The sequence below is a fragment of the Notamacropus eugenii genome, chromosome 7 (assembly GCF_028372415.1).
Source record: "Notamacropus eugenii isolate mMacEug1 chromosome 7, mMacEug1.pri_v2, whole genome shotgun sequence".
Taxonomy (NCBI): domain Eukaryota; kingdom Metazoa; phylum Chordata; class Mammalia; order Diprotodontia; family Macropodidae; genus Notamacropus; species Notamacropus eugenii.
Genome location: NC_092878.1, coordinates 126,736,002 through 126,763,644, shown reverse-complemented (window position 1 = coordinate 126,763,644; position 27,643 = coordinate 126,736,002). Strand labels below are relative to the sequence as shown.

Sequence of the window (27,643 nt, the reverse complement as noted above, 5' to 3'; positions counted from 1 at the left end):
TATTTTGAATACTAAAGTCCTTTATTCAACAACACAGAAATTTCACAAAAAACAATTTTACTGGGCAAATTGAATGTTTTTTTTTTCTTTTTTACAGTTTTGTACATGCCCCATAAGTGATTTTTTAAAATAAATACACGGTTTTCCAAAACTGTTTTTCATAATTGCACAAGCATACATATACCTTACACAAATATCTATTAGAAAATTTAATAGATAACTGCACAGTTCAGAAATAGGAGAACATTGTGAAAGGAGTACATTTTTTTGTGGCCCACATTTCTGAAAAATCTCCAACTTCCCTGCAGTTGTGAAAATGGAACCCTTCCTAATGTAGTAGCTGTCTTTTATTCACTAGGAATACAGATCTCAGTGTGAAACTGCCAAATTTAATAAAAAACAAAATCTGAAACATTTAGCTGTTACATGAGAACCAACTGTTTGATATCACTATGCATCTAACCATGATCAAAGACCCACTACGGCTTTTTGCTGAATGCCTTCAACCCTGGATGGTGTGTTCACTTAACAACTCTCTTTTTTCATTATTTGATTACAGATATTGTCAGCATAAAGACTTCATATGCTTTAGCATTAATTGTATGACTTACATGCCAGGGGTTCTATTAAAAGGGACTATTGCTTTCTCTTAGGGAGTGTTTAATACTAATTCACTATAAGCTCTGTTCTCTACCTAAGAGCAGGTTGAAAGAAAAGAAGTAGATTTCAGGGTCATGCTATCACACAGGTAAAGAAGGAATCTTTGGAAATCCTTAGGACAAGGGTGAAGAATCATCTCCATAGGGCCACTTCATGGAAACGTCACACCTTTCACACAGCCAGGCAGCTCAGGGATGAAAAGAAATATGATCTGAGGTCTCCATCCATTCATAAAGTTCCTGTATGATCCTGTTGAAGTAGAAATATGTTCCCTGTCCTCACTACCATTCTGCCACTCGACTTTCCTCTATGCAAATGTGTTAGTGGGAGTTTCTCTACCCACTACACCTAGGGGGAACATACCACTCTCTAGGATCTTATCTCTTTTGCAACTTTTCCATTCAGTTAACTTATTTAGTGTACTTAACAAAAAGGTTGTCTTTAATGTATACATCCATAATACTTCAGAATTATATTCTGCATTTTCTCAGTGTTCAAAAAGAAAAAAAAAACAAGGAATAACAATGATGATATAATTTGTCACATTTCATAAGTATTTTGGAATTGTGAAAAAATCAAATTTTTACTCATAAACTTAATATACAATGATCTAATGTACAAATACTTAATCTGTGAGGAGAAAAATGGAAACCAGAAAAGGACTGTCTTTCTTTAAGTATGATCAACCAGAATGCTCTACATCCACTACAACTTAGTTTTATTTTGTCAAAACATAAAAATTATATGATGTCAAGGAACAACTATCAATAAAAAATGTATGCAAGAATCAAAGAAAATCTACCATTGTCTGTTTTAATAATTAACAGGTTTCTCTTAATTTTTTTTGAATTGACATGTAAAACATCACATTTACAATATACAAATCCATCAGTTCTTTCAAAAACAAATTTTTAAAATACAAAAAGACATACAACATTAGGGCATTCTAGACAGGGAATACATTGCTACTGGTGTCTTTGTATGATATCACACTCCTAATGTAGCCTGAACTGATTTTTGTTTGACTTCTAGAATGATGATTAAAAGAAAAAAAATGGAAAGTAAGTGTACCTGTGCAAAACAGGTTATGCTCAATTTTAATTATTCAGCAATTTGGTCAAGAATTTACAGAGTGAGCTCTCACGGGTCCCACAGTAGAAACAGAGGTCCTGACAATAGTGCCTAAAATGAAATAGTATTATATAGAAAGCAACCAAATTAATGAATAGAAAACATTTTATCTTTATGGTGATTTTATTGTATTTTTCTAAAACATTAACAAGTGAAACACACAAAGGATTTACTTCAGAAAGGATATTGCCTCCCAAGACTTGCAGACATTTGAAGTTAGATTTGATGAAAGCTAAGGCAAACCTTTTTGCCTTTCCAATAGTCATTTGTAAGCTCTCTCAACTCATAAATGCATTAATATTTGTCCACTAAACACACAGTGCCTCCTACGCTTTCCTGGCCCTTTGTGCCACTCCCAAATTAAACCTACAAACTAAATCCTATAAAATCCATTTGCTAGTCTAATGTTCCCTGGTTCCTTCCACCACTCATTCATTCTTACTGTCTCCAGGCTGCATTGGCAAATAAACCTCTGTGCTAACCATTTAATACTTTTTTTCAGCAAGTGAATGAGGTGGGAGGGGAAGAGATGAGAGAAAGAGAAAGTCTGTGGATTGAGATAACCCAGTGATGAAAGGGAAAAGGGTAGAAATAACATGACAAATTGAACCCTTTATATATTTTTACCTGATTCTCCCCTTTCTCTCCCCCTCCCCCAAATTATGTGGGTCACTTGTGAAGCAGATAATAGTCATCACCCTCTGTGGTACAAATTAATTTAATACATAGCTATCATTCCAAACACTTTTTTGTATTGATGAAATGGCTTATACATCCATAATTGTTATGAAAATGATTAACCACAAATAAAGGATAACATTGATCCTGTGAGGTGTAGATTCTCTGTGTTTCCATTCCAGATCGAATTTTTCTTATCCCATGTAGTGTAGCCATGTCTTCTTGGGAACCAATGGATCGTTTGTGTGACTGGAATGGGAGTAGATTTAATGTGGCTTCATTGGGGGACTACAATAGAAGATTATTAGTGTCACCAAGTAGACTCAATGGAGAGAAAGAAGATGTAAAGGGATACAAAGCCACATTTGTACATGTACGTTCAATTCTTTCTTAGTTGATATGAATGTAGTCAGCCCTGCGTTGCTGCAGAAAGCCTCAACTTACCTAAATTCAAAAACAAATCTAACCACTGAATATCATATATGGAATTAAAATATTTTATAAAGTTTTCCTTTTACTATTAAAAAGCCTACTTTGTAGCCTGTGGTGGGCAGGCAAGCAGGCAAATATAGTCAGCCATGGATTCTTTTCCTAAGATATGGTACTTTATTCATTCTGTATCCTAGAAAACACTCTTTTTTAAAATATATAACTGCATGTCCTACTACTCTGAGTGCTCCACCTTCCAGTGCAGTCAAAGGCAAGTCAACTACCCTAAGTACTTTGGAGATATCCTCTTCCGTACAGCTCTTTTGTAAGCAATGCAAGTGCATAACTACTACTCTAATATAGTGCTCAAAAGATTAATTTAAAATTTTATAATGTCTTCCCCTTTTACAACAATACAACTGAAGGTAATTGCTAGATGCATCATAATCTTTTAATCTTGTAAAACTTGGCATCAAGTCTCTACAGGAGGATGCATGGCCAAACAGCATTGCTGCCGCCGCTGCTACTGAACAACTGGCAAAAAAGAAAAATATATATTTAAAGCTAGAATTTATTGCTCCAGATTTGACTCGCAGAACCACACTGTTGTGTACAAACTGTTAATCTCCATAGATGCTCAGACGTGATTGTCTCCTTGTGTCTAAACACACAAAATACAAGCTGCTATCTGTACAGTTTACAGTACTGAAACACATATATTTGAAAAATGAAGTATAGATATGTACTTTGCAAAGATACATGATTTTACAGCAGGGGTTTACCCAAACTTATTCTTTTTTTTTACAGCCACTTTAAAAATAGACAACAACTTCACTAGTATCGCTAAGTTACATCAAGGAAAGAAAGAATCAGTGTACTGACTGGCCAATTACCCAAACTCCCAGATTTTTTTTTTTCATGTTTGTGGTTTGTTTTTGAGGAAACCCCTATACATAAAATGAAAATAGTATCTGAATATTTTCTTCGGTGGTGGACTAAGCAGTTTCTTAAAACAAGACTTTAGTTTGCCATTCACTTCCGACTGCCTTGAAAATAAGATACACTACACCTTTAAAAGAACCATCGGAATGCTTCAGCGCTGGGAACAGGTGTTCTCTATAAAAAAAAGCAAGAAAACAAGTTAAGCTTTCCTTCTATGGCAATACAAAATGAGATTTTTTTTTCTTTACACTTCAGCCATATTTTTTTTAGTTAGTGAGATACAACATTTAATTTTAAAAATGTCATCTTAGGACATTTTTTTAAAAATCAGAATGGTGACTTTCTCCTGTTTTATTGAACAAGGTAGGCTTGAATAGATTAATAGTTGTATGTAAAAATTCTAGGAAATGCCTCAAAAATTATAGCAAGTAGTATTCATGGAAAGGAAGAGAAAGGGGATTACCCTGTATATGTGACTTTGATCAGGATTACTTAGTAGCCAGTGGCAGGCTAGTGCCTGTGTTCTGTAATGGCTTACAAGAAAATTGTACCATATTAAGGAGAGAATCATCTTAATTCAGGCATGACAAAGACAATGAAGAAACAATCCTATCATTTGCCAGACCTGTGCTATTTAGCTTCCACACTGGCCTGTTTCACTATTTATATCTTATCATGGTTTAAAAGACTAAATGAACTTTGGACCTCAATTCAGAATCTATGAGATAAATGAGAGTCCAGTGCATAAGTATTGCATATTTAGTTGCCTATGGAAATATGTACAAAATCACCTACTTTTTTATTTTACAAGGCCCAAAAACATCCTCACTCAAAAAAAATGAACTGACTGAGATTGATCTAAAAAGACAAAATGGATGGGCAGAACATTTCAATAAAATGATGTTGACAGGGAAATGTTATTTCTAAAATATTTCCAAAATATATTTCTGTTCAGATACACTGACTGAACATTCTACCCAGGCAGAGTATACTTGAAGAATCTAGTGCAGCTAGTTCTTCATTTTGAAGAATCTCTTTTGAGCTGCAATGGCAATAATTCATTGTTTTTGAAAACATTTTTTTCAATTAGTACATGTTCAGTACAATACTATAAACTACTGAGAATTAAGTAGAAACTAAAATATATCAATACTCTGAAGGAGGTCTGCATTTTTAAGAACTTTGTCAACATAAGGGAGGCAGCACTAAGTAGCAAATAGAGATTTGGTCTTGAAACAAGAAAGATCCCAGTTTAGGTCCCACTTCTGACATACACTGGTTGGGTGATTCTTTCTAAGGGGGTTGTTCTAACCAACCCTCTTAGACTAGGCAAGAAAAATAAGGTGCTGTCCCAAATTAGTGGGGTGAATTTTCTTGCTTAGGTGATCCTTAGATCAAGAAAATCCCAGGGTTAGTCACTATCCTTTGTCTGCAGAAAAATACACAGAAACTGTTATATCTCAAAAATTAGAAAAAAAAACTGAAGTCATTCATTGATACTGAAGGGAACGTACCATCCTTTCATACTATTTTAAGAAAAGACAACAATATTTTCCAAAAGACTACTAAAGCATGCACCAAAAATATTCACCTACTAGAGGAAGATTCCTAAATGTTTCGTACGTATTCCAGCAACTTTGTAAAGTGCTGGTTGTGGTGCAAGTGTAAGGGTTCTGAACTCCGTTCACACTGTTCACATGCAGCAAAGGCGGTTTCTAAACACCAAAGGTAAAGAAAAAAAAGGGCATTGAAGGAATAGACTTAATCCTCATTGTCAAAGTATTTAATTTAATGTACATAAAAAGGGGTCTAGAAGAAGAGGAGAGTCTCTTGTCAAATAATTGTCAATTATTCCCTGAGTAGGATCATGGATTAAATTGAATTGGTTATATCACCAGAATTTGAAAACATTCCCCATGCACTGAAAATATTGAGTATAATAAATCCTCTAACATTAACTTACAATTACCATGAGTTCCTATCTTGCATAAACATACCCCAAAATATAGAATTTTCATTTAGACCTTAATGTTCAAAACAGTATATCTATCACTACAGTCTTCTTTATAATCCTTACCCTGTTTTATCTGGGGTGTGTGTATATGTGTGCACATGAACACACCTGGATATGGTTAAGAGATGGTAGAGAAGATAAAGAAAGAGCCTACTTTGGGGTTAGGGTGATCTGGGTGAAAGTCCTGCCTCTAATAATACTCACTAATTTGTGGACAAGTCATTTCACTTCTCAATAGCTGGGAGTTCACAAAATTACAGATGAGAGATGAGTACATCATCCCTATTGGTAGGAAGAGTTTCCACACCAGGATTTTTCTATACCAATAAATCACAAGTCTCAGCCAAAGAGAAATTTGGGCAAGTATATGTGTTTATGTGTATGTATCTACAACACCATATATATGTGTGTGCAAGAATTTATATATAGTATTTTACATGTAATGTTATGCCATACATGCATATGTGTATGTTTTATAGCAGACAATGAAATGAAAGTAAGTCTTCCTGTAAATCCAAACTGAAGAAAGTTGACCTTGTTCACTTGTTCACAGTTTTGTGTAGGCTATAAGATGGCTTATAATGGTAAATGAAGTCTAGAAGTATGTATATTTCATAAGGAAATGTCAAAGGAGTTAGAGTTCTGAAACAGTATCTTATAGCTGTGAATATATAAATCACATGAAAGCTCATCTCAACAGAATGATTGATTATATTTTTAGTTTCTTATTAGATATATGTATTCTTTATTCAAAACATCTTTTTAATAACTGGAATTCAGTTGGCCTTTATTTACTTTCTTGAAATATTAGGCTGAATTAACTTTGTCAGATTTTGTCATATCAATTGGAAGTGAAGGTACAGGGCCTGATTAAAAGGTCAATCAGACCTTCAAATGCATAGAGCGATAGTTTTGAAGGGCAAAGATGCTATTTTAAAAATCTCTCCTTCTAAAAGGTACAACCAACTCCTCTTTGAACTAACATAGCAAAAATTAAATCACCTTTAATATATTATGTGGAGAATAAGTCACTGGATGCCTTCAAGTTATTAACCCGTGTTGTTTGTGTGTCTTTCAGACAATTTATAAATTCTGCAACATCCCCCCAAAATTTCACCTTGCCCATCAAATGTGCATTGACCTCTCCCATACTGAACACTGCATTCCTTCTCCTTTCCATGTCTATTTTCGTCTGCCACTCTGCATTTTACTGTGTTCAAAGAATACAGGAAGAAAAAAAAATACAGCTTTCCCCTTAAGCTGAAATTCCCCTGAAAGTCACAAAAATGGAAATGGAAAGGAAAGACAGACTATATATTAGCAATTTTTTTAAGACCACTGTTCAGTTTTCATCCAGCTGGACTGATTTCTGTAAAATCCCACCTCATATGGCTAACATTCTCCTGGTTAACATATAGTGTCCAATTGTATGGTTCAGATAAGGTCAGGCATAGTTTGTTGGAATAAGTTCATTAATTTCTCCATCACAATAGGTGAAGTTATCTTCATTAAAGAAATGTCTTTTCAACAGTTAAATGGCTGAGAACAACAGTACGGGGACTTAAGTGCACTGACCATCTATCTACCTTCTGGTGATAAAAATCCAAGAGTCCCAGCTGGGGAATCAAACTCTAGATGAGATTATCCTGAGTTTCTGGATCTCAGTTATGCTTGTAGGGAATCATTATCCTGAATGACAAGGTAGCCAGATTTCCCTGGAAGTTGGGGGGGAGGGGAAATATGAAAAAGAACTGGAGTTGATCAGCATTGTTTAAGTCAGGCTTCAGTGCTGATACAGGCGCAAATACTGACAAACAGCATCCTTGTTCCCATGAGGCATGTTGAGAAGCCTGCAGTCCCAGCTTCCCCTAACAGGTAATATTAAAAATCTTAGTCCAACATAAACCTCATATGAAATGACCTTCAGACTTACAAAGCATCTTCTTTTTCTTTGTTGGCTAACTTTAACGGGGAATGGCATTTCTTTTAAAAGAAAAGACAGAATGTTAAAACTATATTAATTTCTTATCCATTTACTTTCCTTCCTACAACTCTCTGCCTCCCCCCTGTCCCACCGTAGCCATGGATTATCAGACCTCTGCCAAAAAACTATCATTTTCTCTGCATCTCCTTGTTCATCAAGGAACACCTAGCTAAATTTTTTTAAGAAGTATCATTTTAGTAGCCAACAATTAAACCTTAACTTCCTTTTTGTGTGTACCTTCAAAATGGTAATATGAAATATAATTTGTTTTCTTAAATAAGTAGCCTTTGAAGCTAATTTATTGATTTAATTGGTTGTGTAGTCAAGTATTACTGTAAAATATCCTTGCTCTTGGGGGAGGGGGGAGGGAGAGAGATCTAGTTAAAGCTAGTCTCCTAAAGACTGAAAAGTGTGACAGACCTAACTCCCTATGTGTGAAGATAGAGAGATAGGACCATACATAGATAAATATAATTCTGTTATAACACTGTTCTTAAAATTGAGTCATTCCCTTCAAACAAGAATCAATCAGTTATCATATCACAATAAACTCCAGGTAAATATTGTTTCTAAAGATCTAAAGATCTAGGATTGGAAGAGACTGTGATATAGTGGAAAAGGCATTGGATTTGGCATCAAAACCTGCTTCTGTTACCTTGGGAAAGCATCAGTTTGCCCATCAGTAAAATAATGGTGTTGGACTAGTTTGTTTTAAGATCCCATCAAGGTTTAAATCCATGATCCAACAATAGACCTGGTCTTATGACCTAGCATATTTAAGAAAAGGAACTTAAGACCTGGACAAGGGAATTGACTTCCCTGACTAGCTGTGTGTCTTTGCCCAAGGTAGGCAATCAGATCCTTAGAATTGTGTTCCTCTCAGGTTTTTTGTGAATAAAGTGCTTTGTAAAGCTCAATGCACTACAGAAATATATTATTATTCCCACTATTACTGTCAAAGGTCACACAGGCAGTGAGTAGCAGAGAATTACTTTGAAATGAAGTAAACTACCCCATTGTACAATCACAGTTGCACTAAAAAGTTACATAAATAAATGTTAACTATAAGTAAAATAGCCACAATCTGTTGTCCTTTATCTTTGATAATAATACAATAGCTGGCATTTATATATCACTTTAAGGTTAGTAAAGCATTCTGTAACAAGATTGTCTAATCTGATACTCAATGAAACCCTCTGAGGATTTCCCATTTTATAGATGAGGGAACTGCAGGTAAGAATTGAGAATTTATGTCCCACCCACAGACACAGAGATAGGATAAGGGACAAGTTTTGAACCAAGATTTCTATTAACTCTAGCCCTAGCCCTCTTCCAAAAACAGTGGGCTGCTTTTACTGCAGTTATTCATATAGTCCACATGTTTTGTGATTATTTACCCATCTTCCTACAAAGGAAAATGGAGCTTTCACATGCCTAGGCTTAATCCAATGAGTACTGAAATGGGATTATTAAAAATCATGCATAATGATCTCAGTTTACTTGCAATGAAAGTAAACATCTACATTTTGTATATAATCATGGAGGAATATGCATAAATATATATATTCATATATACATATGTATAATCGCCTCTGGATGTGTGTGTGTATGTGTGTATAAAATTGCCTCTGGACGCGATGCAGAGACTGAGGCACAAATCTATTATCAATATTGAGTACTGAAACACTTTATATATTATGAAACCAAGTGAGTTTTCGACAGATCCAAAATAAGTAAACAGGAAAATATGTAAACTTACTCACAATTATCTGCTGTAACCTAAATAACTGCAAGAACAATTAAAAATACATGTTTCTACTCAGCAACAGAATATAAACTCATTGAGGGCATGTTATATTTTCTTTCTTTTCTTTCTTTCTTTTTTTTTTGGTATCCTCAGTGTTTTGCCCTTAGAAGGGGCTTTTGTTCATTTAATGGGGTCTGCTACCTACAGTAAAATCATCATAAAACATAGAAACACATCTACATGAAGATATAGAGAAAATCGCTCCTCAGAAGCACTGTACACCTGTAATAAAAGTCAGCTATAAGTAATATTCCAGATAGGAACTAGTGATGCTCCAACTAATATAAAGGTATTCTACTGTGTCAAGAGTTAGTAGTCCTTTACCAACACATTCAATAAGTGAATTTACAAAGATATAAGTAAATATGAAAATACTCTGTTTTGACTTTCTAAGTTGCAACTAAACCCCCTTTGTGTTTTCTTTCTGCAATATATCTCTAATATATGTTCATATATGTTAAATATATTTGTCTCATAATATCTTTGGTTTACACATACATCTTTTTTGGCCATTAAGATATTTAAATCAACTATAACTGTCAGTATAGTCATAAAAGGAAATGAAAAGTCTTTACTTGGAGTAAAGTCTAAGTTTTTGGAATTGAAAAATAAAGAAAAACAAATAAATAAATCGAACATGTTTTACTTAATACTTGATCATAAGCAATACTCCAAATTTCCAGTTTCTGGGTGACTCAAACTTTTAACCTGTCTAATGAGAGAAAACCAGAAGTAAGAGATTTCAATTAATAGACCATCATTGAATATTATCCTTTCTGATGCCATCATATTCCCTTGACACCTTCCCTATAACATCCACCTTTACCTCTCCTACTTTGTGAAGCAGCAGTTGGGAGTGGGCAGATGATTTTTGTTCCTTTACTATGTGACAATGGTGCTAAACCAGGGAAAGCCAATATAATAGTAATGTAAACTGGGACAGCAGATGAAAAGGGGGAAGTGAATGAGGATATGAGATCAATCACTGCATATCACACCTGCTCAAGTTCTCACTTTGGCAAAGAGGATGAACCATGAAAATTCACTTTTAACAATGGAAGCTACTTCTCTCTCAAACTTTTTAACTATTTTAAGTAGATTTTCTTTTTTTATTTTTCTTGGAGGGGGGTTTGAATATTCAGTTGTCTTTGATTAAATTTTGTGAAAAGAATCTTGGAAAAAATATATCAGCTATAAGTCCATCAAGCAAGTGAAAGCTTTTTTATGGCATTATAAATGTTTCAGCTAGTAATAAAAATTTCTTGATCTATGCAAATAAATTACAATTTGCCAGTATTTACATGCACATGTGTGAACACTGGCAGATTTCAATGTATGTATGTATGTGCCTACGCATATGTGTGATTTTTAATCATATTGGAAAAAGGAGTAATGATTTTTTAAAAGAGAGAACATTATTTTTTTTAAAAAATTGAGGTTTCCTACAATTGTTTAACTACACATAGAAAGAAGTGACAATATGACATCATTATTTGAAAAAAAACTGAAACAACTTTTTAGTCATAAATAAACTGAGATAAAATAATAGCTAAAAAGTCAAAGATGACTGTAATATATACATTTTTATATGTATTTTTTCTATGTCCTTTATTTGTCTGGTTCAATAATTCTATCTCTTCTTGAAGTCATTACAGTAATTCCTGTTCCATATAGCAATACTACTCAATAAGGACTGAACGAATCGACTCCTAAAAAGCGACGCCTGTTTGTATTTAGGGTGATGGGTTTGAAAACTGCTAGCGAACCTTCCTCATTTTTTTTTAATGGAAAGAAGAACACAAGCTACATTTGATGAATTGTAAAGGCACTTACTGATAAGGGGAAAGGTTAACCTGACCAGTAGGTCAATGATATAGGAATTTGTGAATCAAGTTCAGAGAAAAACAATATGGTAAAACCTAAGCGAGGTAGTAAATCAATATTCTTTCACAAGAGAGGGAAATTACTGTAGGGGATAGAATACTTGCTTCAGAGATCTGGTTCAAGTTCTGCCTTTTTATGACTGTGGGCAAGTACCTTCCGCTCTCTTTACATTTGGCAACTCTCTGAGGCTGAAAATTGAAGAAAAAAAAAGGACCACCCTGAAATCTTAAAAGCAGTAATCCTACCAGGAAGTCTTGATAGGAATGAAATCATTGATCCAGTGTCTAACCCCAAGTGCTACAAACAACAGCATCTAACAAAACTCGATGTCATACTTGGTACAGTAAAAAGAGTCCTGGTCTAGAAAAGACAGGAGATTTGGGTTTGAATCCAGATTGAGTTATTAGTTAGCTGTTATTAAACCTCTCTGAGTCTTGGTTCATTCATCTGTAACAGAAAAATCATACAGAATACTAATGAGATAAAGTACTTGGGAGTCTTAAAACACGACATAAAGTTTCATGGTCATTGTATAGAATTTTGCAAATAGCCACCCAATGGAATTTAGCTGTGAATGTTTTTTTACCACTTTGGGACGTTGCTAAGAAGACATAGCCTGAAGAAACCCAAACTATGGATTTACTATTCATAACCAAGGGGAATTAAGAAAGAATTTATTCTAAGCCATTTATCTAATTGAACATCACTATTAATATAAGATATTTAGAGTTCTGAGTAGTCTCTGCAACTTTTAAAATATAGTTTCCCCAATTACTACTCAATTCCTCACATCTGTTTGTTTTTTTTTTTCCATTTAAGCTCCTTGAGAGCAAGGGTTGCTTTGACCATTCTTTGTATCCCTAAGGCTTAGCACAATGTCTGCCACATAACAGGTGTTTGATAAATGCTTGTTGATTTGATCATGACTGTCATATTATCATAAGTGATATTTCATTTAACATTTTAAAATTTCAAAATGCTTTACCTATGTAACTTATTTTAATAACAATGCTGTGAGTTAGGTATTTTTTACAGATAGGGGAATAGAGGCTCAGAGAGATTGAGTGACTTGTCCATGGCTCTAACCACTGTATCATGCTGACTTTCAAATAAAAAGAATCCTAATATTTCCAAACTATCTCCACTAACACAGGGGGAGAAAAACCAACCTAACTTTGTGACAATTAGAACGACTTACTTAGCCCCTCTACCTCTATTAGGCTATAGTTATACAATAATTCTTATAAAAATTAAATAGGATATTATCTTTCTACATAGGATTGTTATCATTTTTGTTAACCCCTAATCATTCAAGAAAAACATAGGCTGTTACATGTTATGATTACAATCTCTCTCCTATGTTCTATATCTTTGGTGAGTCCAAGTCTTCAAGACCTTATCTATAGGAATGTTTTTTTTAAAAAAATCACCTACCTTTCCAAAATGTTCATATGTACTGGTACTGAGAAAACAAAATGAAATCCATGATTTTGTTATATCAATAGCCATATACACATCACTGGATCTTTCTTCCATTTTTTTTTTCATAAAATCAGAGGAGGTGCCTTTGAAATCATCCAGTCCTATTCTCAATTTAAAGTTTTAAAAACTAAGACCCAGAGAGGGGAAGAGACTTAGCCAAGGTCATACAAGTAGGGAGGGACCATCAGGATTTTAATTTTAATCTTTTATTTTCCTCTCCAGTATGTAGGACATATTGGTTAATATAATTGAAAAGAAAAAAGTTTATCAGGGCCTTTCCTTAGCAGTATTTTTGTTTATCCTTCTTCCTGTATTTCTTTTGGCCATTTAAACATTTTACTAGGGTTTCAGAAATAGTGGAAATTAGTTTACCTCTACCAAAAGACACATTATCATTACCTTGAAATGGAAATTTCTCCCATATCAGTCTTTTCCATAGAACTTCATTTTAATCCTGAGAATCAGCTTTCTTGAAAAAGCAGCATATTCATTTCCCCACTAATTCTTTATCTCTCCCTCTCTCTCTCTCTCTCTCTCTCTCTCTCTCTCTGCCTGTCTCTGTCTCTCTCTCCATACACAAACACACATATGTGCATGTGTGTATACACACATATATGTACACATGTATATTTACAAGAAGGTCCATAAATATTAAATATAGCAGATTTTTTTTTATCAAGGTTATCAGCAATGACCACCAAAGCTTCCCATGAGTTCCCATGAAATGTCAATCATATCTTGTCATTTCTAATTTGAACCAGATTCAAGATGGTGACCTTGAGACATGTGATAACACATTTCTTTCTGCATTTTCTTAGAAACTATGACAACCTTAGCTTGTTCTTTCTGTCTCCCATTCCTTATTTCAGATTACATTAAAGCCAATGCTATCACATGCTCCAGAGTGCATACCTCTACCTGACTTTACTCTCTCTGTCTCTGTTTCTCTCTTTCTCTCCATCTCTTTCCCCTTCCCTCTTTCCATGGTTTCCATGGATTGTTACTTTTAAAGCAGTCCTATTCTTTCTCCTTCCACATTATACATTACATAGATCAAAACAATCCTATTTTCCTTCCCAGATACCATTGCATAGGTTTCTATGCAATGAATATGGCGAAGAATCAGAGAACTTTTTGAATGCATGTGAAAATTGCCCAAGTCTGCTATGGTTTGAATGAAAGAATTTTAGAACTTCCTTCTCCCCCTGGACTGGAGAGCTAGAAGCAGGCTATAAAGATTGAAGTATCATGAAAGCAGAGCATCAGCTATGTAAACCATAAGCTTTGGTTCAAGGATACTGCAACCCCATCTCTTAAAGTATCTAAAGTACCCACCTTACTGAATTTCAGATAGACATAGTGCCTTGACCTTGAAATAAGAATATACCATACTTTACTACTTTAGCTTATTTTCATTTCCTCCCTTTTATATTCCTAAAGAACATTTCAAAATTCGGAAACTGAAGATATGGCCACCTCCTCTGATTTTTTTCTCTACCCACATACAGTGTAGTATTCTATCTTACCCTTACTTCCATCTCCATCAAAACCATCACTGACCTCATTTAACCCATAAACAAGAGCATTTCCCCAAGGGATTTCTCATTTCCCAACCCACTTATCCTTTTCTTTCCTCCAACATCAGATTCATTACCACCATCAATCACAATTTTGTCACAATAAAATTTATATCATCTTCAAATATTTTAAAATATTCTTTTCAACTCTCCTTACCTCAGCATAGCTTTCAAGACAGATCTTGTATTGGCTTGTATTAGCATTGTAAAATAGCATGCTGACCTTTTTTTTTTTTTTTTCCCCTTAGCGCAGTACCTGGCACATAGTAACTACTTAAGAAATCTCTAGTAATGTCACTATTTTCAACCCTTCTGCAACACAGGTGCTTCTTAAACCATTGCTAGCCTAGAAATACATCTGTGTACATGCATACATATGGATATATGTATTGTGTATATCTCCTTCTCTTTCATATGCTACTTACTATGAGGTTTTTGCCAACATTAATCATTCATGTTTTCTGGGTCTTTGAGCAAGTCCTTTAGAACTGGTTTCTCCTACTTTATCCCTCTTCTTTGTTTCTTTCTGTCGAGATATTTCATGTCTACCTAGCTCTATCTGAAACATATGTTTTAATGTAAATGACTCCCAAATCAAAATCTTTCAACAGTCTTGGATTTGCTGATACCTAGTTACACTTTGGCATCTTTCTATCAAATGATTCAGAAGCCTGGATAAATATTTATCACCATCATAGCCCTAACTACTGTCATGAGTAGTGAAGAAGAAATTCACAGTCACATCATAACCAGGTTATGCACATGCATGCAAGGGAAAGCAGGAGAGGGTGTTTGTCAGCAAACTAAGTTTCACAATGCTGGGTCCTCAATTACTTTGTATTCAAAGTTCATTCACTTCTATTTATAAGCTATTTCCTCCAATACAATGTAAGCTCCTTAAGAGAAAGTGCTATTTTCATTTTTATCTTTCTATCTACTATACCTAACAAAATACCAGGCACATAGTAGGCATTCAATTAATACTTGCTGAATTCAATAGAATTTGTGTATATTTCCATGCATCTCCCTAGTGTCTCACCCTAGCTTCCCAAACAAGATATATTGATTGTAAACCTGTGCCATTCTTTCCTTCTTCTTTGTCTTATTAAAAAAAAAAAAGTTGAAGATAAGTATAAAATCACTCCCTTCCTAGACAGAGTTTCTTCTACACCACCTACATTCATGGTTTCCCGATTTGGACGTTGCCATTGCCTCTTTCAAGTTTTTCCTTAATCAGCATTCCAAATATTATCTGTCTTATTATCACCACAGCTAAACTATTTACTACACAGAATATTTTCTAGCACCTCTCAACAGATTCAAAATCTACTCAAGACGACTTTCTTATATTTTAAGAACTTTCCAAGGACTTCTTTACCTCTCAAACATTATATTCTCCTTTCTTCTACCCTTCTGGTCTTTTAGTTGGCCCTGCTATTCTAATCACATTTTACGTTTTTGTTTGTTTCTTTGCTTTTAGAAAAAGTACCACAGAATACCTTAAAGACTGAGTTTGTCTATGTCGAATATTTTTCTCTCATATGATTGAAACTGTTTCTTCTCAAAAACGTTTCCTTAAAATCTTTTAATTCTCATTACAAATAACTTTAATTGTTTCTGTGTACATAACACAGAGCTGTAGGATAAAGTTTTGCAGATTATTCAAGAAATAATAAGAAAAATTAATTTACCTCTTCAATAATTTTAAAAATAGAGACAGATTTTCTGCATTGACTGTCCTCATTGATTGAATTCAGATAAGAGCTCCATGTCTTAACTAGGACTTGCTAGTATGGATGAACACAAATTAGAATTTAACTCTTTCCAAGTGAACACATACTACACCTTGACTAGTAAAATGAATACTCATTCAACAATCTAGATAACTAAGGTTAAATAACAAAAGGGACTCCAGAAGACTTGACTATCTGAAAGTCAGGAGTTTAATTATCAACATGGCTGCCTGAATTTTGATGGTGTGGACCTAACAATGAATTCCAAAATATGTCATAAAACTATGAAGTAAACTGAGGTTTTGAGAAACTTTCAGTGTTTTGTGATGTAAGTATGAGTGAGCTTTACTATAAGCAAAAGGGGGAAAAATATTCAATTTGGATTTTTAAAAAGAAATATTTGGTGATCATGCTGCTTTCCTTTGCATATTGCACAAAAGATAAAAATGGTTAAATATTGAAAAACAAAGAAACTAGAAAACTGCAAAAATGCAGCAGGCTTAATGCATACCTGGCTAGAGATTTTTATAGTGTTAAAATAAATTAAGAGGAAGCCTAGGAGTTCCACAGAGGAGAAAATATTTCCCATAATGTTTGAGAGTAGAAGTTAACAAGCCTGCTGGGATCTTTTTAGCCCCTGCAGAGCCAAGGCTTCAACATTATTAAATGGCTGTCGCATCTGAAGTATGGTGCACATAACTCAATAAACAACAGAAAACATATGATGCTGAAAGAGGGGAGGCTTTAGATTACCCTGAAGAATAATTCAATTTCAGGACAGGTGTTTGCATGTGATGGAACAAGATATGACTGAAGAATTAAAAAAAAAAATGTCTAGGAAAAAAGAAGATGCTGCAGCCTGAGTTCCCAGTATAATGCCAAGTGAAACAATCTACTTCAAGGTAATATTTCTAGACTAAGAAAATTTAAATATGGTGAGGGGGACAAAAGCATGGATAAATAGGAACTTCAAAATTGTTTATTTTTAGCAAAACGATGTGGGCATTTGGGGGAATAAAAATAAGAGTGTCCAGATCTACTTTATTTAGTTTTAAGGTCTAGCTCTAAGTCAGAGGTTATTCTGATTCCAAACAAGTGAGTAAACACTTTACTATTTTAGAAATTTGGAAGTCATGAGTCATAGGTTTGTAACACACATTTAGATATACTTTTTAAAAAATGTTTTTGTTTTCAACCATGTAAAGCTAGAAAATATGGCTAGCAGTGGAATGGGAAAACTACACTTAACAGAATAGTATGAATTTTTCCAATGAATATCTTTGTACTCATATCTGAATATCTCAAAATCAGACTGATTATAAAGATCACAACTGCACAAATACTTATTTTCTCCAAGAAATTAAATTGGATTCTTTCCCACTCAATAATACAATTTCTCAGACCTCCTCCATAAGGACAACAGATAGTAGATAGAGTAAATACTTTTTTGGGTATATTTGAATATTGTACATTGCCAATCTGAATCATTTAAGGTGACCACTCAGAAGGCTCCATCATAACCCCACTGTCATTAAAAAAAGAAAGCTATCATATTCAGTATGCAACCAATCCTCTCAAAAAACTATAGAAAATACATTCTCGGTATAATAACTAATATTTGTACATACAGATATATACATATATCTATATGTATATATTTAAATCAGGGTAGAGTTTTCCTATGACTGAAAGTTATCTTTTATACACACTTTTCTGTTGTTTTACAATTAATTTAAATATCTAATGAAATGTTTAAACCAGATAATTTACAAACTAGTTACCCTTTGCTAATCCCTATGCCTGCCTATCACAATGTTCTTAATTATGTTTGTAATTCAGGAATATGAAAGACAAAAATTGGGAGGAGGGGAAGAAGTAAAGTAAAACTTCAATATTCTATTTACTGCTTCTTTAAAATAGTTGAAATGTAAATTTCTGCCATCCTACAATGGAGTCTACTCTCCTTTCTTAATCTGAAGTAATAAATAATTTTAACCTGATTAATTCCAAGTTACTTTTGTTTACCTGCTTCATATGTTAGCACTATTTTAGTATATTCTGCAAATGGTTAATTGCCTATATTTTACCATTCCTGATTGACTTTAAAAAAAAACTGTAACTTTTAAAATGGTATTAATTTCTGCGCATTCCTAATTTGGGAAGTATTAAAAATATCTGTATCTTTTTTAAATCTTATAATATTATACAGGGTATCCCAAAAGTCTTAATGCACTTTTAAGTTCTAATAGCTGCACTAAGATGTCTGTATTTGAATTTTATGGAAATCTGCCTATTGGTGGTTCCATTTAGCATTAACTAAATATGTTTTGTTCAAAATTATTTATTTTTTAAAAATAAAACCTAAATATTTCATTATGGTCAGGCACACCTCTCCTTTAACCTCTAATTTAGAAGTACATTCTTAGATGAAGACTTTAGACCATGAACCAAGAAAATACTGGCCTATATCACGGTTCAAGTGAAAACATTACATATTTCTAATTGATGAAAAAAAGTTTAAAACTGAAAAAAGAAAACATAGGAAAAGATTATTTAACCACAATGATGTTACATTCCTGTGACCATATCTTGAAAAGTTTGTGATTTTCATCAATATAATTTATATCTTTAGCTTGTAACCATAAGGAGAGAGTTGGCCCAAACCTAGGAACCTACTAGATCTTTAACAAATTTTGTTGATCATTTTGTTGCTGCTTTTAGGACTTAATAAAATATTTGCTAAATCCAGCAACAATCCAAGTAAACAGACAAACAAGACCCTCCAAAATTCATAAATATTTTTATAACCTTAATTGACAGGGTCTGAGTCCCTGAGATGCTGGACCTTTCTTGAGAAGACAGCATTGTCTACATGCTTGACAGAGAAATGATTAGGACTGTCCTTGTTCCTGATTTTTATATTTCTCCTCAACTTGTTCATCACAACCAATCTTTCTATCCCCTTTAAATATTCTAGTTCTTCCTGCAAGTTAATGACATTGTGGTATGTAACTTTCAGCAAGGAAAGCAAAGGGCGGGGAGCAGGGAAACCTCTAGAGGAACTTCTTACTAATGTAGTTCCATAAATCAACTAATGAGAGAGAAACCAGATCTGTGTGGTCTCTAATGCTATCCCACAGAGATCAATCATGCCACCTGAACAATGTTTAGGGACCTAGGGGCAGGGGTTGCCCATGGGATAGCTTTATTCCTTAGACCATATAAAATGTCTAAATAGTAACATCTTAGTATTAGAAATGTGATGGTTGAACGTAAAAATTCTATTTTTGTATTCATAATGTAGTTTAAAAACCATCATAAACCAATTAAAATAAGTTTGCCTGGATAAATCAATAATAATTGGAAAATACTCGAGATCTTAATATTGATCAGCTAGGTTACAAGTTTTAGAAAAATGGTACCTAATAGTAGGGGAATACAGAAATATCCCTAATTGCTTAAAATAAATTCTACATGTGGTAAACTAATCATTAAATAAATAAACAGTATGTATGCAAATATGTAGTGAATAGTAGCATAGGGAATTATTTTATTATTTTACATACTTTATACATAGAAAATCATAATTAATTGTATTAAAAGACTTTCTAGCATATCAGTATGCCTTTAAGGTGAACCTAATAAGGAAAATCATGGAAAGATGAAAGCAATTTTAAAAGGAATACTGGAAGGGAAGTATTTCATTAAAAATGTAAGGGCAGGAATCTGAAAGCATTAATGTGAATCAGTCTTAAGTTCTGCTTACTAACTTGGAATCTGATTATTCCTGTAGTACACCAGGACAAGAATAAGTGAACAAGAAAGGTGTAATTGAAGGAATGAAGAGCTAGAGATTCATCCAATGAGATAGCCCAACCTACTTGTTCTCTACCCAGTTTGATATGGATGCTTGCTTTCACTCTTACTCTCAAGCCAATCAATCATTGCATTTGATGCTAAACTTAGACTGAGAAGTCTCAGAAAAAGTTCATGATGGAATTTGACAACTATGCTCTTAGTAAAATGTCTAACCAATCTAGAAGGCACCAGCTAAGAAAATGATGAATTATGAGGACCATGAAACAAACCTGAAAAGCCACATAGTTCAGCAGGGTGACTTTGCACCCACCTGCAACCATTGGTGTTGCTTTGGTTCATTCAGTCATGTAAACTCTGTCACTTTGACATGTTTGCAGTTGGTTTCCTTACAACAAGAGTGTTGCTACACATATGCTGTAGGCAATCATGTTGTCTTTCCTTAGTTTTTTTTTTTCCTTTAAAAACTGACCTAACTAGAAACCAAGCCAATTTAGGGAATTTTTCCTCTCCTAACAAATAACATTCCTTTACAGATATGATCTATGATCTATCAGATATTATCCAGGTAGAAGTGATTTCAGTCAAGAGAACACATTTAGATAACACTAGAAGCTAGAAAATCTGTCTTCAAACCATGGTCAAGGAGAAGAGAAGGAAGCAAGAGGTTATAAAAACACACATGGCTAATAAAACTATGGTTTCTACTAGCTACAGTGATTAAATAATTTTAACATCAGATATAACATGCCTGAACAATTTTAAATGCTAATGGAACATCTCAGAGTCAAGGAAATTTAAAAAAAAAATGTTCTCAGATGTAAATATCTGTCCAGAAACAAGTTGATAATAAAACCTCTGTAATACACAAATCGGGTTCCCAGTACCAGGCTTATGAAATAAACCAGAAAGTCATCACTGTCTCCCCATCTATGTACTCTGTTTTGTAACAGTGTGTTATAGCTTCTGCTAACTCATTTTCCAGTCACACTGGCATCACCCAAAGACTGTAATGCTAGTGGCTAACACCACAGGAAGGGGGCAGAGGAGGGAGTCGATGTGCCATGTGCTCCTTATTAATTGTAGATCAAAAGGAAGTTTCAGTATTAACAGTTTTAATTGACTATAGCTCTTTGAAACTCTTAGTAGAAGGGAGTTCAAGAGATGATTGATTAAAAACAAAAGTCAAGACAATGGACAAAATACTATTTTACCACCTGAGATCTAAAGGAAATGTAATTTAGTGAGTTAAAAATGAAAACTTCCTGGGACATACAGTCTTGTCAGGGAGGGGTAATTGTTTGATGGATCTGATCATGTCATATCATCAATAAAACATGGAATGTTAGAAGACAAGTGTTCTTCAGTTCAAGATTCTTACCTAATGTTTTTTAATTATTTATCTTATCGATATTTCACAAACTATAACGATGTTTTTACTATAATGACGTTTTTTCTTCTTTGCTTTAGTTTTTAATCCCACCTATAATGCTTCCTGGAGAAAACTCCTCCAAAACAGTGATCATTTAAAAAGGAATATAATAATTGATCACTGATGACAATTTGCTATTGCACATCTCTCATCTAGTTTAGAATTCACATCAATGATAAGGCAAGCACCTCCAGCTTTATAAGCATTATGTAGATGTATATCTAACCAGAAACATTGTCATTTCAATAACACTATTAAATGATTAGTTGCTTGTCTTCCTTTGCTAAAAATGCCACCATTTTACTTAGGGTTTTGTGCCCCCAATCCCAGCTTGTTTTGTTCAGTACATCACCTGAAATTTCTCCAAACATCTCTTCTTTTATGTTTAACAAATTTGAAAATCCCACTTTACAGCTCCGTGGTATTCTGTACATCATCCATTTGGAGCACATATAGGCAGGAGACAATATATTACAGATCAAAAATGTATTAATCAGCCCTGTGCCTAGCTATTTTTAGTAGAATGTTAATGCACCACAAAATTGGTTACTTTGTCAAAAGCAGTGCCCAAAAGAAACAATTTTTTTCTTAGTATATTTTATCAACCATCCATTTCTGAAACTATACCCAGGCATTCTTTCTGAACAAAATTACCTTCAGCTGCCCTAAAATTAACTAATGTAATGCTTTCCTCTGAGCTGTTTCCCATTAAAATGCAGGTGTTCAGCTATCTCTGTACTTTTGTCTGTTTCTTAAGAAAACACTAGTTATGTGTATCTATTTAAAAATAGCAAATAAATCAGAGGAAGATTTGGGACATGCTAGGGAAAATAAGTCTATATGTTTGTGTGTATATTTGTATATATGTATACATAAACGTAAATACACACACCAGGGAGAATCTTCATTTGTATCCAGGTATTTTTGGTTCAAACCTTCATCTCTTGTTATATTATTTTTCACATCAACACATATTTATGTGCATAAAAATGTTTGTGTTGCCATACAGAAATGGTGAAAATAGGTCACAAATGTGTCATTCTGAGCCTATATATACAGGTACAGGATGTGATGAGTTCAACCTTGTGCAGAGATTGGGGGTTGGGAGGAAGGACCGAAATGATGGGGGGAGGGGCTTTAAACCACCAGAGTAAAATTGTAGCCATAATGAATGTGAAACTTCTGACTTTTAGATCAATTACATTTTCCCCCAGAGACAAAAAAGAGGGGGGCCTCCCCCTGTAGAGGGTGGTTCCATCCGAGATGCAGGTCGGGGCAAAGGGGGAGCCACTGTGTCCTCCTCCATTCACCTACAGTATTTTACAACCTGAATGAAGCTTCAGAAAATGGATAATGCATCTTGAAGTTAGACAAGAATCCCTGAAGGGGTGAGGGGAGGGGGGTGAGAAGGGACGGGGGGAGGCTGGGAAACAAGAAATCATCTCCTCTGACCTCTAGTGAAGTGCCAGGTTTTTTCTTTAGCTCTTCACATTTCCTAAATTTGCAGATCTGGTGTCCCGTTTTGCGATTCCTGCAACTGCTGCAGACGCCACAGTTGATGAGCCTCTTGCAGGGCACGCAGACCCCACACCTTTTCCTCTTCTTCTTGGCCGGGTTGGCTCCGCCAGCTCCTCCAGAGGAGGAGGAGGAGGAGGAGGAGTGATTCTGAGGGCAGTCTGCCAGATTGGCAATTTGAAACGCACTGTCTGTGACGGCTGCTGAGGCTGCTGCGGGGGAGTGAAGGGCTGTCATGACGATGACCCCTGGAGGTAATGAGATGCCCCCTAAAGCCGGGATAGCGGAAAAAGTCCCCACGCGTTCAGGGAGATTCATTATCTCTGCTTCAGCAGCGCCGCATTTGAGCTTGTTCATGCATTCCCCCGCCAAAGGTCTGCAGTGTTCAGGGGATAAGGTGGAGAGGAAATTAGTATTTGCCATTTGCAACGACGGCTCTGGCGGGCAGCCAGCTTTGCCCAGCCTCTGGGAGTCGTTTCGATGGTGCATGCTGGTCCTGCTGCTGCCGCCGCTGCCCGGGTGGATGGAGGAGGAGGAGGAGGAGGAGGAGGAGGGGGCGGAGGAGGAGGAGGATTTCCTGCCGCCCCCCCCCGCCGCCGCCGCCGCCGCCCCCCTCCCCCTCCTCCTCCTCCTCCTCCCCCGCCACCCCCTCCTCCTCCTCCTCCTCCTCCTCCGCCTCCTCCAGCTCCGGCTCCTGCTCCGCCACCGCCCCCGGCTGCGCCCCCGGCTGCGCCCCCGCCGCCGCCGCCGCTGCCCCAGAGCATGGCGGTGGCGGCGGCGGCGGTGGCCGCGTTGTCGCAGTTCCAGGGGGACATGCCGATGCGGGCGGCGGCGGCGGCGGCGGCGGCGCTGCTGGGGAAGATCGGCGTGGTGATGCGCGCGATCTTGGCCGCCTGCGGGAAGGCGCCCCCGTTGGTCTTGTAGAAGGAGGTGGCAAAGGAGCGGTAGCGCTCCATCTCCGAGTTGTAATCCACAAGGCTGTTGAGGGCGCCCTCGGGCAGGTGGCTCTCCTTGGGCAAACCCGGGGCCTCCGGGCTCGGCCCCGGCTCCACGCAGACATTGGTGTTCATGGTGCAGGGGGGAAAGAAGGGGTGCAGGGTGGAAGAGGGGGGCGTCTGGTCCGACACCTGGGCGGGAAAGGGGGGGAGGTGGGGAGGAGGGAAGGGGGTGATGGTTGTTGGTGGAGTGGGGACCGGGTGACGAGGGAAAGATGGGTCGAGGTTGGGGGTGGCAAGAGAGACCGTGAAGGGTTGTTTTATTCCTCTCTGGGGCACATATCCACAGACGGAGAATTTCCCGGCAGCGTCGTCCTTTGCATTATCCTCCAACTGTTACAACTAAAATAAAGAAAGTCATTCCAACGAGATGCACGAGGAAGAGATTAAAAATAAATAAACCACCACATACACAGACGCGCTCATACATTCACCTGCCAAGTCGTTCGCATGACAATCATAAAGACATACACATACATACATACACCTCCACACCTTCCCTTCTCTCCCCAACGCGCCCTCCCTCCGAGATCCCCCCCACGCCACCCCAGTCCACCCCACCCCAACCTCAGCCACCACCACACCGCAGCTCCACGCACACCCCCGTTCTTATAACACTCCCGAGGAAATAAATTAATGGCCAGGGGTACCCAGGAATAGAAAAGAAGGGACTTATAAATGCCAAGGGAGGAGGACACTTGGAGTACTAAAGACATGCAAATAAGGGGCGGAAAGGGTGATACTACCTAGAAGCAGAGGGCATTTAAACATTATGAAATGTGTGAACAAGTGGTGCATGGGCATGCAAATGCTATAAAACTAGAAGAAAAAAAAAAACAGCCATGGCCCTAAGAAGAAAACGAACAGGAAATTAACAAATGAGGTACGGAGAAAGTCTACAATGCTTTAGCGTATAAACTGTAAGCAAACACAATACAACTGAGAGCTAAGCTACAATCTGAACTAAAGAGGCCAGGAAAAAAGGAACTACCAGCTGCCACAGTGTCCTTCTGTGTCTGACGGTCATTAGTTTGAATCCCAGCACAGCTGGCTCTGTTAGGGTCTTAATTCAATGGACCAAGGACAGGTCTCAATTGTACAAGCCATTTGGTGGTGAGGTTGGGTATGTGTGTGTGGAGAGGGCGGTGAGGGGGCGGGGAGGGGGGGGTTTAAGAAGGGTGATGTTCTACTTCTTTAAAAGAAAAAAAAAGGAAAGTGAGTTCAGATTTAAAAAAATAACAATAATAGTAAGCCAAGCAAAATTTCTGATCCAAGAGCCTACAGCTGCTAAGGACTAATATTCTCAGTCATTCCCAATGGGGACTTCTGTCCCTTTCCAAAGACAAGGGGACTGCATGGGACTTTATTCCACTAACCCTCTCCCCCCTCCAAGGCAACTCCTTTAGACACCGAAGGAGTTTATACATAGATTAAAGGGAGAGGGGAATATTTCAGGTACTCATTACCTGAAGATCAAACCATTAAAATAATTTCCTTATTTTTTTTTTCTGTTTTTAAGGGAAAGTTGAATGTTAACTGAGTGTTTTTGTCTCTACTTGATGCCTTTATAGGCCATTATTAAGCTTTGAGAAGGGGTATTTTAGTTGTTTGTTACAGAGGGAGAGAGGTACATCACAGACTTTTAAGAAGTAAAACAAAAACACAAAGTATATATTAAACAAAAATATAGTCTCTTTGTTTCCAGATTTTTCCAGATTCTTTACCAGAAAATCTGTTTATAGCATCTCCTGAAGCCTAGACATTGACCAGAAATGTTTAGTTCTGGTATTAGTAAATGGGGCCGAGTACAGTGTCAGCTTTGAATATTCACAGTTCAAAATGGTTATCAATTATTGTAATTATGTTTATAATTAGATTAATGAACCATTTATGCCCAACCTACCAGTGCAAAAACTTCAAGTTCTACTGATGATGTATACTAAAAAGCAGGGTTTGTGTAAACAAATCCCCATTAGGGTAGAGTAAATCAAGATAAGGCATCTCACCCAGGGCTGGATTAGTAAGTAGCTTGCATCTTTCAATCACTTAGAGTCCCTAATCATCCAGGAACCACCTCTGTATTTTAGCATCAGGGAAAACTGCTCTCTTCAGAGGTCTGCTGGCAATACAAAGGGTGCCCCCCAAAAGCTCCAGGCTAAACGTTCTGGGGAGGAGGGGAAGGAAGGAGCACACCAAAAATATGTATAGAGATTCCCTTTCTGCAAATGAAATTGTAACTGCATGTCCATAATAACAGCTATCCAACAAAACTAGTTATACCAACCATGCACTGGAAAGCTATATATTGGGGGAAGGGGAAGAAGGTGTCAATATTTCAGACCGTTAATCTTGATCCAATAAAGAAATCATTTTATGTCCTATTTTCAAGGAGTAAAGTGGTGTTTCTAAACAGAAGCTTTCCTCACCTGCCCCTGCGGACTCCCCCCCCTCCCCCCCCCCCCAACTCTTTCTCCCTCAAGGTTTAATGCCACCAGAAACTGTAGAAAATGATGGTTCCTACCATCTAGGTCATTATTGTTTAATCAATGCATCTCTAGAGCATGAAAAAAAGGTGTCTAAGCCACGGGCTATTGTTTTGTTTTCTTTGAAAAACCCAAACAAAACACATAAATAACTACTGTCCAACATAAAGCTCAAATTAGACGTCTATACTTCATGATCCAGTTTTAGTTTTAAACAATGTAACTGTACATGCTTAATAGTGAATGCCTGGTCTACCAGAGACATAGAGATCAAAGGTCATATTTAACATTCAGGAGGAGGGGCGGGTGCAGATTAATTAATAAATTAATACAGCGGCGCTTTTTATTGCTGGAGTCCAGCATTATTAATCTACTTTTACAATCCCAGCGGACAGCAAACATTTAAGAAAAAAAAGCCACAGAAAAAGAAAGAACAGTCACTTACCAGTCTCTTTTTATTTGGGGAGCCTTAGGATTTGCAGACGCTGCCAGTCTGCCTTTAATTAGTTGCACATCACCCCCTAACACAAAGAAACACAAATCCAGATGTGTCTTGGCAGCTCCCAATTACAACTTTAATACTTGTAAACAAACTGTTAGGGGCAAAAATAAATAAATATGCGGATCCGCCAAAAAAAAAAATACCTGTAAATGGCTTTTTTTTTTCTTGTTGCAGAGAGAAGGAGGAGGAGATGGTGTTAGTGGTGGGGGTGGAAGGAGGAGGGGTGGGGGGAGAGGAAAGAGAGCAGAGTGTGAGTGTATGTGTGAGAGCGCGGGGCTGTTCTCGGTGGTCTCTCCTCTCCCTGTGCGTTGCTCGCGGTCCGTCTCTAGTCGCTGTGTGCGAGGGAGGGAGGGAGCCGGGGAGTCTCTCTCTCTCTCTCTCTCTCTCTCTCTCTCTCTCTCTCTCTCTCTCTCTCTCTCTCTCTCTCTCTCTCTCTCTCTCTCTCTCTCTCTCTCTCTCTCTCTCTCTCCCTCCCTCTCTCTCTCCCTCTCTCTCTCTTGCTCTCCCCCTCTCCCCCTCTCTCCCTCTCATGCCCCCTCCCACTCTGTTTGTGTGTGTGCGTGTGTGTGGTTGCTGGGG

At 36.6% G+C, this 27,643-nt stretch overlaps 1 protein-coding gene across 1 annotated transcript; it reads right to left on the bottom strand.

Annotated features, from left to right (window-relative positions):
- On the bottom strand, positions 1-27,640 carry CXXC4 (CXXC finger protein 4). The gene is made up of 7 exons (XM_072625186.1): positions 27,208-27,640; positions 27,008-27,083; positions 23,824-24,421; positions 23,694-23,763; positions 23,022-23,661; positions 5,436-5,555; positions 1-4,014 (listed from the first exon to the last, which is right to left on the bottom strand). The coding sequence occupies exons 3-7, from the start codon at positions 24,152-24,154 to the stop codon at positions 3,970-3,972; spliced, it is 1,206 nt and encodes a 401-aa protein (XP_072481287.1). The 5' UTR covers positions 24,155-24,421; positions 27,008-27,083; positions 27,208-27,640; the 3' UTR covers positions 1-3,969.
- Between the last annotated feature and the right edge of the window lie 3 nt (positions 27,641-27,643).